The 13722-nt window shown below is 64.5% G+C and overlaps 2 protein-coding genes across 5 annotated transcripts; both read left to right on the top strand.

The window, feature by feature from the left end:
- The first annotated feature begins 13 nt into the window (after positions 1-13).
- NABP2 (nucleic acid binding protein 2) lies at positions 14-5272 on the top strand. Of its 4 annotated transcripts, none has more exons than XM_036400030.2 (7): positions 14-45; positions 1094-1186; positions 1265-1403; positions 2530-2601; positions 3223-3304; positions 3984-4050; positions 4505-5272. In XM_036400030.2, the coding sequence occupies exons 2-7, from the start codon at positions 1108-1110 to the stop codon at positions 4636-4638; spliced, it is 573 nt and encodes a 190-aa protein (XP_036255923.1). In that variant the 5' UTR covers positions 14-45; positions 1094-1107; the 3' UTR covers positions 4639-5272. The 4 variants fall into 4 exon arrangements, with proteins under 4 accessions (XP_036255923.1, XP_036255921.1, XP_036255922.1 ...); XM_036400028.2 differs by lacking the exon at positions 14-45 and adding an exon at positions 68-170; XM_036400029.2 differs by lacking the exon at positions 14-45 and adding an exon at positions 86-170 and having other exon boundaries at positions 1074-1186.
- A 1413-nt stretch (positions 5273-6685) lies between these two features.
- SLC39A5 (solute carrier family 39 member 5) lies at positions 6686-11793 on the top strand. Its single transcript, XM_054517680.1, has 10 exons — positions 6686-7056; positions 7972-8125; positions 8212-8386; positions 9137-9306; positions 9808-9945; positions 10046-10091; positions 10210-10386; positions 10662-10742; positions 10836-11026; positions 11418-11793. Exons 1-10 carry the CDS (start codon positions 6686-6688, stop codon positions 11556-11558), a joined length of 1644 nt encoding a protein of 547 aa, XP_054373655.1. The 3' UTR covers positions 11559-11793.
- The last annotated feature ends 1929 nt before the right edge of the window (positions 11794-13722 follow it).

The raw sequence follows: 13722 nt of genomic DNA, 5'->3' as shown, positions 1-13722 counted from the left end.
TGCGGACTTCCGGGAGCGCCCGCGGCGGCGGCGGCGCCGTGCCCGGTGAGCGCGGCGGGAGCTGCGAGCGCCCCCTGGTGGCGGGACGGGAGCGCGGCCCCGCTCCCGCTCCCGCTCCCGGTCCCGGTCCTGGTTCTGCTCCCGGTTCCGGTGGCCCCGGAGTGCCGTCCGTGCGTAGCCCCGTTCCCGCGGTCCCGTTCCCGGTGTCCCGGCGGCCCCCGCGCTCTGGTGGTCCCGGTTCCCCGCAGGGATGCTCGCGGTGTTCCGTCCCTCTCGGTGCTGCCTTCGCGTTGCCGTTCGCGGTGTCTCGTTCTTACCGTGGCGTTCCCGGTGTCCGGTGCTGGCCGGTTCCCGGTGGTTCCATCCCCGCTGTCTGGTCCCCGGTGGTCCCGTCCCTGCGGTCCCCGTGTCCAGCAGTGATGTCCCCATGGGCCACCCCCGGGTCCCGCGGTCCCGGTGTCCCGGTCCCACATCCCGGTGTCCCGTTCCCGGTGTCCCATTCCAGGTGTCCCGGTCCCAATGTCCCGTTCCCGGTGTCCCCCACCCGGTGTCCCGGTCCCACATCCCGGCTGTCCCATCCCGCTCCCTGCGGGACGGTCCCGGGACTGCCACCACCGGTGTCCCTCGGTCCCCGGAGTCCCCCATGCTCTGTCCCCGGTGTCCCCTCGGTCCCTTGTCCCCGGTGTCCCACTCCCTCCCCCGTGTCCCGCCGGTTCCCGGTGTCCCCTCCCCATTCCCGATGTCCCCCCGGTCCCCAGTGTCCCCTCCAGTGTCCCCAGTGTCCCCGCGGGTCCCATTCTGTGTCCCCTCAGTGCCACTCCCTGTCCCACTGGTGCCTTTGGTGCCTCGTCCCCTCTGTCCCCATGGGTCCCATTCCGTGTCTCCACTGTCCCCACGAGTGCCACTCCCTGTCCCCTTGGTGCCACTCACTGTCCCCTCAGTCCCCTCAGTGTCCCCTCAGTGACACTCAGTGTCCCCCATGTCCCCTCAGTGTCCCCTCAGTGTCCCCCATGTCCCCTCAGTGTCCCCTCAGTGTCCCTGCTGTCCCCCCCGTGTCCCTGCTGTCCCCTCAGTGTCCCCCGTGTCCCCTCAGCCCGCGCTGCCACCATGAGCTCCGAGACTTTGGTCAAGGACGTCAAACCCGGCCTCAAGAACCTCAACCTGATCTTCATCGTGCTGGAGACGGGTGAGTGCCACCCGCGGTGTCCCCTGCTGTCCCCCGTGACCCCCGTGACCCCTCCCGTGACCCCCGTGACCCCTCCAGGCCGGGTCACCAAGACCAAGGACGGCCACGAGGTTCGGACGTGCAAAGTGGCCGACAAGAGCGGCAGCATCAACATCTCGGTGTGGGACGATGTGGGGAACCTGATCCAGCCTGGGGACATCATCCGCCTCACCAAGGGGTACAGGGGACACTGGGGACACCTGGGGACACCTGGGGACACCGGGGAGGGGATTTGGGGGAAAATTGGGGGAAAAATGGGGTGGATTTGGGAAAAATCTGGGGCGATGTGGGGAACCTGATCCAGCCTGGGGACGTCATCCGCCTCACCAAGGGGTACAGGGGACACCTGGGGACACTTGGGGACACCTGGGGACACCTGGGGAGGGGATTTGGGGGAAGATAGGGAGAGGTTTGGGGTGGATTTGGGAAAAATCTGGGGCAATTTGGGGGAAATGAGGGAGAATTTGGGGGAAACTTAGCGGGGATTGGGGGGAAATTGGGGGATGGATTTGGGAGAAAATTGAGGGAGATTTGGGGTGGATTTGGGAAAAATCTGGGGCGATGTGGGCAACCTGATCCAGCCTGGGGACATCATCCGCCTCACCAAGGGGTACAGGGGACACCTGGGGACACCTGGGGACACTGGGGAGGGGATTTGGGGGAAAATTGGGGACAATTTTGGGGAAAATTGGGGGTATTTGGGGCGATGTGGGCAACCTGATCCAGCCGGGAGACATCATCTGCCTCAACAAGGGGTACTGGGGACACCTGGGGACACCTGGGGGTGGATTTGAGGGAAAATTGGGGGAAATTTGGGGTGGATTTGGGAAAAATCTGGGGCAATTTGGGGGAAATGAGGGAGAATTTGGGGGAAACTTAGCGGGGATTGGGGGGAAATTTTGGGATGGATTTGGGGGAAAATTGGGGGAGATTTGGGAAAAATTTGTGGGGATTTGGGGCAAATTTGGGGGTGGATTTGGGGGAAATGAGGGAGAATTTGGGGGAAACTTAGCGGGGATTTGGGGGAAAATTTGGGGGGTTTGGGGGAAACTTGTGGGAATTAGGGGCAAATTTGGGGGTGGATTTGGGGGAGATTTGGGGTGGATTTGGGAAAAAATTGTGGGGATTTGGGGCAAATTTGGGGGTGGATTTAGGGGAAATTAGGGAGAATTGGGGGGAAATTTAAGGGAAAATTTGGGGAAAATTTAGCGGGGATCTGGGGGAAATTTGGGGATGGATTTGGGGGAAAATTGGGGGATATTTGGGGTGGGTTGCCTGACCTTCCCCATCCTCCTCATCCTCAGCTACGCCTCCGTCTTCAAGGGCTGCCTGACGCTCTACACCGGCCGAGGGGGGGACCTGCAGAAGATTGGGGAGTAAGGAGGGGGTTTTTGGGGTGGTTTTGGGGTTTTTGGGGGGGTTTTGAGGTTTTTGGGGGGGTTCTGGGGTCGAGGGGACCTCAAATCCCCAAATTGCCCCAAATCCCCACAAATTCACCCAAACTGCCCCACAAAATCCCCCCTAAGTTTCTCCCAAATTCTTCCTGATTTCCCCCAAATTGCCCCCAATTTTTCCCAAATCCACCCCAAATCTCTCCCAATTTTCCCCCAAATCCACCCCCAAATTTCCCCAAAATCCCCACCAACTTTCCCCCAAATCCTCCCAAATTTCCCCCAAATTCGCCTTAATTTCACCCAAATCCACACTCAAATTTCCCCCAAATCCCCACAAATTTGCCCCAAATCTCCCTTAAATTTCCCCCAATTCTCTCCCAAATCTGCCCCAAATTTGCCCCAAATCCCCACAAATTTTTCCCAAATCCACCCCAAATTTCCCACAAATCCCCACCAAGTTTCCCCCAAACTCTCCCTAATTTCCCCCAAATCTGCCCCCAAATCCCCACAAATTTGCCCCAAATCTCCCTTAAATTTCCCCCAATTTCCCCCGAATGTGCCCCAAACCCCCCAGATTTGCCCCAAACCCCAAAATCCCCGCAGGTTCTGCATGGTTTACTCCGAGGTGCCCAACTTCAGCGAGCCCAACCCCGAGTACGTGGCACAGCAGGCGCAGGGCAAGGGGGTGAGTTTGGGGGGTCAGGGGGGGATCACCCCAATTTCCCCTGATTTTGACCCAAATCCTTATGAATTTACCCAAAATCCCCACGAATTTACCCCAAATCCCCACGAATTTACCCCAAATCCCACAAAATTTACCCCAAATCCCCATGAATTTGACCTAACCCCCCCCCAAATTTCCCCCAAATCCCCACCAAGTTTCCCCCAAATCCTCCGCAATTTCCCCCAAATCCACCCCCAAATTTCCCCCAAATCCCCACAGATTTACCCCAAATTTCTCCCAAATCTCCCCAACATTTCCCTCAATTCTCCCCCAAATTACCCTGAGTTTTCCCCAAATTTCCCTTGAATTTCCCTCAGATTTCCCCCATATCCTCCCCCAAATTTCCCCCAATTCCCCTTAAATTTCCCCAAATCCCGCCCCAAAATTTCCCCCAAATCCCCCCAAATTTTCCTTGAGTTTCCCTCAAATTTCTCCTATATCCTCCCCCAAATTTCCCCAAATCCCACCACCCAAAATTTCCCACAAATCACCCCAAATTTTTACAAACCCCCCCAAATTTTCCCCAAATCCCCCAATTTCCCTCGAATTTCCCCAGATTTCCCAAAAACCCCCCAATTTCCCTCGGATTCCCCCCAAACCCCCCCTCTGTGACACTCGGGGTTCTCCATCCCCTCCCCAGGCCCCACCCGACGGCTCCGCCCCGGCAGCTCCGCAGCCGCCCCCGGGCCCCCCCGCCGCCCCCCCAGGTTGGTACCGCCCCCCGACCCCCCCGGTACCCCCCGGTAACGCCCCCCCCTCACCTCCCGGTACCCCCCATATGCCCCCGGTACCCCCCGGTGCACCCCCCTCACCTCCCGGTACCCCCCCCCATACCTCCCAATATCCCCCGGTATCCCCCGTACCCCTCCCGGTACCCCCCCCGGTACCCCCCGGGACCTCCCCCTCACCTCTCGGTACCCCCCGGTACCCCCCCCCCTTCACCTCCCAGTACCCCCCTCCCCCGGTACCCCCCATACGCCCCCGGTACCTCCCGGTACCCCCCCCTCACCTCCCAAGATCCCCCGGTATCCCCCCCCCCCCCCGTTACCCCCCGGGACCTCCCCATCACCTTCCATTACCCCCCGGTACCCCCCCCGGTACCCCCCGTACCCCTCTCGGTACCCCCCCGGCACCCCCCCCTCACCTCCCGGTTCCCCGCAGCCCCCGAGAGCCAGAACGGGAACGGGCTGAGCCCGGGGGGCCCCCCCGCGCACCCCCCGAGCGGCCGCATCACCCGCAGCCAGCCCGGCCCCGTCAGCAACGGCAAAGAGACCCGGAGGAGCGGCAAGAGATAACGGGGACCCCCCCGGGACCCCCCCCGGGACCTCACCGGGACATCCCCGGTGCCGCCACAACCGGGGGGGGTCCCCGGTTTCCACAATCCCGAAGTTCCCGGTGTTCCCCCGGTGCTGCTCCGGACCCCCCGGGACCCCCCCCGGGACCCCCCCGGGACATCCCCGGTACCGCCACAACCGGGGGGGGTCCCCGGTTCCCCAAGGCCGTAACGGGGAGGACGTGCCCGGTGTTCTGCACTCCCCACCGGATCCCTTCGGAACCCCCCCCCCCGGTACCGCCACAACCGGGGGGGTCCCCGGTTTCCCCAATCCCAAAGTTCCCGGTGTCCCTCCGGTGCTCGGGGGTCCCGGGGGGCTCCATCCGGTGCCCCCCCGCTCCCCGCCCCATATCGGGAGGCGTTAATAAAGAACCGAGCTCTGCCCCCGCCTCAGCGGCTCTGCCCGGACCCCTCCGGGACATCCCCGGTACCGCCACAACCGGGACATCCCCGGTTCCCCAAGTCCGTAATGGGGAGAGGGTTCCCGGTGGACCCGGGGCTGGTCCGGACCCCCTCCTCCGGTGCTCGGGGGTCCCGGGGGGCTCCATCCGGTGCCCGCCCCATATCGGGATGCGTTAATAAAGAACCGAGCTCTGCCCCCGCCTCAGCGGCTCTGCCCGGACCCCTCCCCGCGGCCCCTCCCGGTACCGGGGCCGGCTGGGAGCAGCTCCGGGCTGACCCTTGGCCCCCCCCGGGTCGGGCGCGACGGGCGCGGGACGGGCTCGGGGACAGCGAGGGGACACCGGGGGCTCAGGTGGGACCGGGAGGGGTCCCGCGGGTGGGGGGGGGGCGTAGCCAAACGGGGCTGGGGGGGCTCCGGTGAGGGCGGGGACCCCCGTGAGGTGCGGGGAGCGATGGGGGGGGACGGGGACACCGGGGCGGAGGCTCCGGGGATTTCCCGGTGTCGCACGTGGAGGGGGGGGGGGGGGCGGCCACCCCGGTTCCCCCCCGGTGCTGGGGTGGGTGGGGGGGGCTGGGGGGTCCCGAGGGTTTCATTTTTTTTATTTTTTATATTTATTTTTTATATTTTTTATCTCCGTCCCGGTGAAACATTAACTCCCCCTAAACCCCGCGCCCGTTGCAAAACCTCGCCTCAAGGACGAGGGTCACCCGCTGTGTGTCCCCCCTCCGCCCCTTTGTGGTCTCTGTGACCCCCAAACCCCACCCCAAACCCCGCCGGGGGGGGCGCAACAACCGCGAAACCCCCAAATCCCCCCAAATTCCCCCCAAATTCCCCCCAAATCCCCCCAAATTCCCCCCAAATCCCCCTCCTCGCGGTGTCCCCGGTGCCGCCGCACGTGTCCCGGTGCCGCCGCCTGTCGCTTTCCCCACGCTCGGGCCACATCGCAGGGACCCCCCCGCGCTGGGGTGACCCCAAAATCGCTCTGTCCCCCCCCCCTCCTTGTGCTCCCTGTGACCCCCAAATTCCACCCCAAACCCCCCCCGAGGGGGGCGCAACAACCGCGTACCCCCAAATCCCAAATCCCCCCAAATCCTCCCCAAATCCCCCCCAAATTCCACCCCAAACCCCCCCCCCCGAGGGGGGCGCAACAACCGCGTACCCCCCAATCAACCCCAAACCCCCCCAAATCCCCCCCAAATCCCCCTCCTCGGGGTGTCCCCGGTGCCACCGCACGTGTCCCGGGAGGTGACCCTGCTGCCTCCTGTCGCTTTCCCCACGCTCGGGCCGCATCGGACAGACCCCCCCCGCTTTGGGGTGACCCCAAAATCGCTCTGTCCCCCCCCTCCTTGTGGTCCCCGTGACCCCCCAAATTCCACAGGGCTGGCGGGGAGGGGCCACAACAACCGCGTCCCCCCCCTAAATCCCCAATCCCCCTGCTCGGGGTGTCCCCGGTGCCACCGCACGTGTCCCGGGAGGTGACCCTGCCGCCGCCTGTCGCTTTCCCCACGCTCGGGCCGCATCGGACAGACCCCCCCGCTTTGGGGTGACCCCAAAATCGCTCTGTCCCCCCCCCTTTTCCCCAGCTCCAGCCGCGGGATCCGACCCCATGAGCCGCCCTGGGCTCCTCCTGGCCCCGGCGCTGGCGCTGCTGGTTCTGGGGGCCGGGGGGGCTCCGAGCACCGCGGGGACCCCGGGGCGGCTCCCGGAGGACGCGGAGCAGGAGCACGGCTACTACCTCCGGCAGCTGTTCGGGGCGTACGGCGAGAACGGAACGCTGCCCTCCGAGGGGCTGGCACGGCTGCTGGGCAGCCTCGGGCTGGGCAGGGTGCAGGTGGTGCAGATCCAGCATGAGGAGCTCGGCCACGGCCACGTCAGCCACCTGGACCTGCTGGAGGTGCAGCAGGACAAGCACCGGCACCGGCACCCGCTGTGGGAGCACGGCGGGGAAGCGGCTCTGAGCACCGGCGGACCCCTCAGGTACCGGTGGGACCCGTCAGATACCGGGGGACCCCTCAGGTACCGGTGGGACCCCTCAGGTACCGGGGGGACCCCTCAGGTACCAGTGGGACCCCTCAGGTACCGGTGGGACCCGTCAGATACCGGGGGGACCCTTCAGGTACCGCTGGGACCCCTCAGGTACCGGGGGGACCCGTCAGATACCGGGGGGACCCTTCAGGTACCGCTGGGACCCCTCAGGTACCCGAGGGAACCCCTCAGATACCGGGGGGACCCTTCAGGTACCGGGGGGACCCCTCAGGTACCGATGGGACCCCTCAGATACCGGTGGGACCCGTCAGATACCGGGGGGACCCCTCAGGTACCGGGGGGTTCCATCCCCGAGGGGCTGCGCTGGGCAAGGCGGGGGGGCTCAGCGCAGGAACGGGAACGGGAACGGGAACGGGAACGGGAACGGGAACGGGAATGGGAACGGGAACGGGAACGGGGACGGGAATGGGAACGGGGACGGGAATGGGAACGGGGAGGAGAATGGGGAACGGGAACGAGAGCGGGGAACCGGGACGGAGATAGGGAGGAGGATGGGGACAGGGAGGGGAACGGGAACGGGAACGGGGGACGGAGAGGGGAACGGGAACGGGAACTGGGAGGGGAATGGGAACCGGAACGGGGACGGGAACGGGAACGAGAGCGGGGAACGGGGACGGAGATGGGGAGGGGAACAGGAACGGGAACGGTTACGGGGGACGGGGAGGGGAACGGGAACGGGGACGGGGACGGGGATGGGGACGGGGACGGGGATGGGGACGGGAACGGGAGTGACGAAAGGTAACAGGAACGGGGACGGGAACGGGGATGGAAACGAGAACGGGGACGGGAACGGGAATGGGACCAGAGATGTCGATCCGTTGACCTCAGCACCCCGATTTCCCGCAGCCCCCCGCCCTCCCAGCCGCCGAGCTGGCCCCAGGCGGTGCCCACCGAGCCCCCCGGTGCCGCGGGGGTCCCCCGGGAGTACCGACCCAGCCTCAGCCTGCTGGGGAGGGTGCTGGGCTTGGAGCACTCCAGCGCCGACCACCCGCACGATGATGTGAGAGGGGACGGGGGGGTCGCGCTGTGCCGCGTCCCGGGGCTCTGGGGGACCCCCCCAGCTCAGCTGGAGCCCCCCGCCCGCAGTGCCTGAACGTGACGCAGCTGCTGGGGAATTTCGGGCTGGATTCGGTGGCGCAGCTGACACCGGAGCAGTTCACGCTGCTCTGCCCGGCGCTGCTCTACCAGATCGACAGCCGCGTCTGCATCCGGCACCGCGATGAGGTGACGCTGCCTCCCCCGGGGGGGGCCCTCTGGCCAGGTAACCCCAGCCCGGGGCTCCGAGCCGGGCCCCGGCCCCGCCTCACTCGTCCCTGGGGGTCCCTGGGGTCCCCCGTCCCCGTTATGAGGTGGGGGAGTCCATCCCTGCACCCCCAAGGCGCCCCCGTTCCCCCATCCCTGTGTCCCCCCTGGCCCCCCATTCCTGATCCTGGGGTCTCCATTCCTGGGGTTCTTGTCCCTAAATCCCTGCGGTCCCCATCCCTGGGGTCCCTATTACCACATTCCTGGACTCTAAATCCCTGGGGTCTTCATGCCTGGGGCCCCCATTCTCCCGTCCCTGAGTTCCCCATCCCAGGGTCCTCATTCCCACATCCCTGGGGTCCCCATTTCCGGGATCCCCATTCCCTCATCCCTGGGGTCTCTGTCCCTAAATCCCTGCGGTCTTCATCCCAGGGTCCTCATTCCCACATCCCTGGGGTCCCCATTTCTGGGATCCCCATTCCCTCATCCCTGGGGTCTCTGTCCCTAAATCCCTGGGGTCTCCATGTTTGGGGTTCCCATCCCTGGGACCCCCATTCCCGCACCCTTGGAATCCCCATCCCTGGGGTCTCTGTCCCTAAATCCCTGGGACCTTCATCCCTGGGACCCCCATTCTCCCATCCCGGGGTCTCCCATCCCCAAATCCCCGGGGTCCCCATCCCTGGGTTCCCCACCCCTGGATCCCCATCCCCACCTCCCCAAGCGCCCTCTGGGTGCCCGGTTCGGGCCGTGCCCCTGACGGTGCCCGCAGCTCTGGGCTGGGCGCTGCTGGCCGTGCTCTCGGTGAGTCTCCCGTCCGTCCTGGCCGTGCTGCTGCTCCCGCTGCGCGCCCGCGGCTCCTTCCGCTCCGTCCTGGCCTTCCTGGTGGCGCTGGCCGTGGGGACGCTCTGCGGGGACGCGCTGCTGCACCTCTGGCCGCACGTAGGTCCCACCCCGGGGGTGGCACCGGGGGCCCAACCCTAACCCTGTCCCAAACCCTGACCCTGACCCTAACCCTGACCCTGACCCTAACCCTGACCCTAACCCTGACCCTGACCCTAACGTCTTCCCCCTGTCCTTGTGCGCCTCTCCTCCCGCCGTACCCATCTCTATCCCAATCCCAATCCCCGTTCCCCGTTCCCCGTTCCCGCTCCCATCCCCATCCCGTTCCCGTTCCCTTTTCCGTTCCCGTTCCCATCCCCATCCCCATCCCCATCTCTGTTCCCGTTCCTGCTCCCGTTCCACTCCCCGTTCCCGTGTCCATCCCCATCCCCGTTCCCCTTCCCCTTCCCATCCCCGTTCCTGTTCCCGTTCTCGTTCCCATCCCGCTCTCGCTCCTGTTCCCGTTCCCGTTCCCACTCCCGCTCCCGCTCCCGCTCCCGTTTCCATTCCCGCTCCCGTTCCCGTTCCCGTTCCCATCCCCGTTCCCCGGCCGGTGTCCAGGCGCAGGGGAGGCACCCGGAGGTTCCGGGGGACCCGAGCCCGGCGGTGCTGCAGGGGCTGGCGGTGCTGGGGGGCATCTACGCGCTCTTCGTGCTGGAGCTGCTCCTGGCGATGCTGCGGCGCCGCCGGGAGGCCACGGTGAGAGCGGCGGGCACCGGGAGGGCACCGGGAGGGCACCGGGAGGGCACCGGGCGGGCACCGGGGCCGGCTCCGCACACGACGCCTCCGTTTTCCCCAGGGACGCCCCCATGGAGAGACCCCCGACCTGGCACCGTCACGGGCAGGTACGACCCCCCCGCACCCCTCCGCGGACCCCCGGGACCGGCCCCGGCAGCCACCGGAGCCCCGGCGGCCACCGGAGCCCCGGCACGCACCGGAACCGGCGCGTCCGTCCCGCCGCAGGGACCGAGCTGCGGCCGCTGGCGGCACCGGAGGCGGAGCTGGAGCCGAGACCCCCGGGACCCCCCCACGGGCACTCGCACGGCCCCGCGCTGCCCCCCGGGCCCGGCGCCGCCGACATCGTGTGGATGGTGGTGCTGGGGGACGGCGTGCACAACCTGAGCGACGGGCTGGCCATCGGTGCGACCGGGAACGGCAGCGGAACGGGAAACGGGGCACGGGGACGGGGATGGGAACGGGGACGGGAGAGGGAACGGGAACGAGGATAGGGACGGGAACGGGACAGGGGGACAGGGCTGCATTGGGACAGGGGGACAGGGGGACAAGGGGACAGGGGGACAGGGCTGCATTGGGACAGGGGGACAGGGGACAAGGGGACAGGGGGACAGGGCTGCCCGGTGATCCAGGGACAGGGACAGGGGCACAGCGGACGAGGACCCCTCTCCCTCCCGCAGGAGCCGCCTTCTCCCACAGCCTCTCCAGCGGGCTCAGCACAGCCCTGGCCGTGCTCTGCCACGAGCTGCCCCACGAGCTGGGTGAGTCCCTGTGTCCCTCCCTGTCCCCTCCCCGAGCTGGGGACCCCCTTGGTGCCACCCCCCGGTGCCACCCCCCCCCAATGCCACCCACAGGTGACCTGGCGGTGCTGCTGCGGGCGGGCACGGCCCCGCGCTCCCTCCTGCTCCTCAACCTCCTCTCGGCGCTGCTCTCCTGCCTGGGGGTGGTGGCCGGGGTCGCCCTGGGCCACAGCGGGACCCCCCTCGCCCCCTGGCTCCTCACGGCCACCGCCGGCATCTTCCTCTACGTGGCCCTGGCCGATATGGTAAGGGGGGGTTTGGGGGGGGTCTGGGGGGTCTCACAAGGGATTTGGAGGTGTCCGGGGGTCTCACAAGGAGTTTGAAGGTGTTTGGGGGGCTCTGGGGGTGTCCTGGGGTGTCACGGAGGGTTTGGGGGTGTCCAGGGGTCTCAAAAGCAGTTTGGGGGTGTCCGGGGGTTTCACGGAGGGTTTGGGGGTGTCCGGGGGTCTCATGGGGAGTCTGGGGGTGTCCTGGGAGGGTCTGGGGGGGGGTTGAGGGTGTCCGGGGGGATCTGAGGGGATTGGGGATGTCTGGGGGTCTCATGGGGGGTCTGAGGGGTTTGGGGGTGTCCGGGGATCTCACGGTGTTCTGGGGGTGTCCCGGGGGTCTCACGGAGCCCCCCCTGCCCTTCCCCAGCTCCCCGAGGCTCTGCGAGGCTCCGGCGAGGGCACCTGGAGCCGTTTCGTGCTGCAGAACGCGGGGTTCCTGCTGGGCGCTGGCATCATGCTGGGCATCGCCCTGGCCGAGGGGCACCTGCGCTCCTGGCTGCAGCCCTGAGGCACCCCCGGGACCCTCCCCAGGCTTGGATTTTCCCCCCCCGGGGGGATCCGCGGTGCCGGAGGAGCCTCGGGGAGGGGACTCAGGGTCCCCTCGTGGTCCCCCGGGGGTCACAGGCGGCTCCGGGGCTGGGTCTGAACCCCCTGAATTCGAACCCCCCCCCGGGAGGAGCTGAATCCAAACCCTCCTGAACCCAAAACCCCCGAGGAGCTGAATCTGAACCCTCCTGAATCTAAAACCCACGAGGAGCTGAATATGAACCCTCCTGAATCCAAAACCTCCAAGGAGCTGAATCTGCACCCTCCTGAATCCAAAACCTCCGAGGAGCTGAACCCAAACCCTCCTGAATCCAAAACCCCCGAGGAGCTGAATCTGAACCCTCCTGAATCCAAAACCTCCGAGGAGCTGAACCCAAACCCTCCTGAATCCAAAACCTCCGAGGAGCTGAATCTGAACCCTCCTGAATCCAAAACCCCCGAGGAGCCGAATCCGAACCCTCCTGAATTCCAGAGGGGCTGAATCCAAACCCTCCTGAACCCAAAACCCTCCCGAGGAGCTGAATCCGAAGCCCCCTGGGAGGGGCTGAATCCGAACCTTCCTGAATTCCGGAGGAGCCAAATCCGAACCCCCTGAATTCCAGAGGGGCTGAATCCGAACCCTCCTGAACCCGAACGCCCCCATCCCCCTGGAGGAGCCAAACCTGAACCTTCCTGAACCCAAAATCCCTCGGGAGGAGCCGAATCCGGACCCTCCCGAACCCGGCCCCGCCCCGGGAGGAGCTGAGGAAGGGGAAGGACCCCCGAGCACGAGAGGCTGAATAAACAGAATTGAGCCAGAGCTGCAATAAAACCAGGATTTGGTCACAGTTACAGGGTAGAAATAGATAAATTCTGAATGGTTTTGACTTGGTTTTGTTTTGGGTTTTTTTTTTCCCCAGGATTTTGGGACCATTCAGGATTCTGGGATCCCCCCAGGGGGTTCTGGGACCCCTCAGGGAGTTCTGGGACCCCTCAAGGTTTTGGGACCCCTCAAGGTCTTGGGAACCCCTCAAAATTCTGGGACTCCCCAATGTTTTGGGACCCCTCACGATTCTGGGACCCCTCAGGGAGGTCTGGGACCCCTCAAAGTTCTGGGACCCTTCAAGATTCTGGGACCCCTCAAGATTTTGGGACCCCTTGGGGGGGGTCTGAGACCCCTCAAGGTTTTGGGATCCCTCAAAGTCCTGGGACCCCTCAAGGTTCTGGGACCCCCCAAGCTTTTGGGACCCCTCAAGATTTTGGGACCCCTCAGGATTTTGGGAGCCCTCAAGGTTTTGAGACCCCTCAAGATTCTGGGACCCTCAGGGCAATCTGGGACCCCTCTCAAGGGTCCCAGGTGTTAAAGGGGTTTTGGAACCCCTTAAGTCTCTGGGATCCCTCAAGATTTTGGGACCCTTCCAGATTATGGGACCCCCCGAGATTTTGGGACCTCTCAAGGTTTTGGGACCCCTCAAAGTTCTGAGACCCTCGGGGGGTCCAGGACCCCTCCATCCTCTCCTCCTTTGTCCATCCCTGACCCATTCCCGAGGCTCATCCTGGGGCAGAACCCCCAGAATTCCCCAAACCCAACCCAGAGCTGCAAAACCCAGCAGATTTTGTGCAAACCACGAAGAATTGGGCTCAGAAAAGGCAAAAAAAAGGAGCAGGAGGAAGAACCAGACTCTGCAAAGCTCCAGAGGAACTCGGGAGGAGCAGCAAGAACCCCCCCAAAATCCCCAAAATCCCCAAAATCACCACAACCAAAACTTTCCATGCGAAGTTTCCTTTATTTATTTTCAAGTTGACAGAGAACAATATCGATAACGACTGGGTCGAGTAAGGCTATTTTCCTTTTTTTTTTTTTTTTTTTAAATGATTTTTTTTGTTATTTTTTTTGTTATTTTTTTAACATCCCCCCCCCCCATCTTTTTGTCCCCCCTGCACGAGAAGAGGAGGAGGAGGAGGAGGAGGAGGAGGACGAGGCCCGGACGAGACACGGACCAGCACAAGGAGGAGTTGGCTGTACCTGACAGGTGATGATGAGGTTTTTTTTTGTATATTTATTTTTTTTTTTTAATTTTTTTGTCTTTTTTTTTTGGTTTTTTTTTTGTTTTGTTTTTTTGTTTTGTCCTGTCGGCATCAAAGGA

The sequence above is a fragment of the Molothrus ater genome, chromosome 30 (genome assembly GCF_012460135.2).
Source record: "Molothrus ater isolate BHLD 08-10-18 breed brown headed cowbird chromosome 30, BPBGC_Mater_1.1, whole genome shotgun sequence".
Classification (NCBI taxonomy): domain Eukaryota; kingdom Metazoa; phylum Chordata; class Aves; order Passeriformes; family Icteridae; genus Molothrus; species Molothrus ater.
This window is presented reverse-complemented; position numbering and strand designations above follow the sequence as displayed.

Excerpts from the sequence above, each read along its gene's own strand:
- NABP2 (XM_054517746.1), top strand. The coding sequence starts at position 520 with ATGTCCCGTTCCCGGTGTCCCCCACCCGGTGTCCCGGTCCCACATCCC. Across the intron at positions 1,187-1,264 it reads CTTCATCGTGCTGGAGACGG|GCCGGGTCACCAAGACCAAG; the intron begins GTGAGTGCCACC and ends TGACCCCTCCAG. Across the intron at positions 4,051-4,504 it reads CCCCCCCGCCGCCCCCCCAG|CCCCCGAGAGCCAGAACGGG; the intron begins GTTGGTACCGCC and ends GGTTCCCCGCAG.
- SLC39A5 (XM_054517680.1), top strand. The coding sequence starts at position 6,686 with ATGAGCCGCCCTGGGCTCCTCCTGGCCCCGGCGCTGGCGCTGCTGGTT. Across the intron at positions 10,092-10,209 it reads CCTGGCACCGTCACGGGCAG|GGACCGAGCTGCGGCCGCTG; the intron begins GTACGACCCCCC and ends GTCCCGCCGCAG. Across the intron at positions 10,743-10,835 it reads CGAGCTGCCCCACGAGCTGG|GTGACCTGGCGGTGCTGCTG; the intron begins GTGAGTCCCTGT and ends TGCCACCCACAG.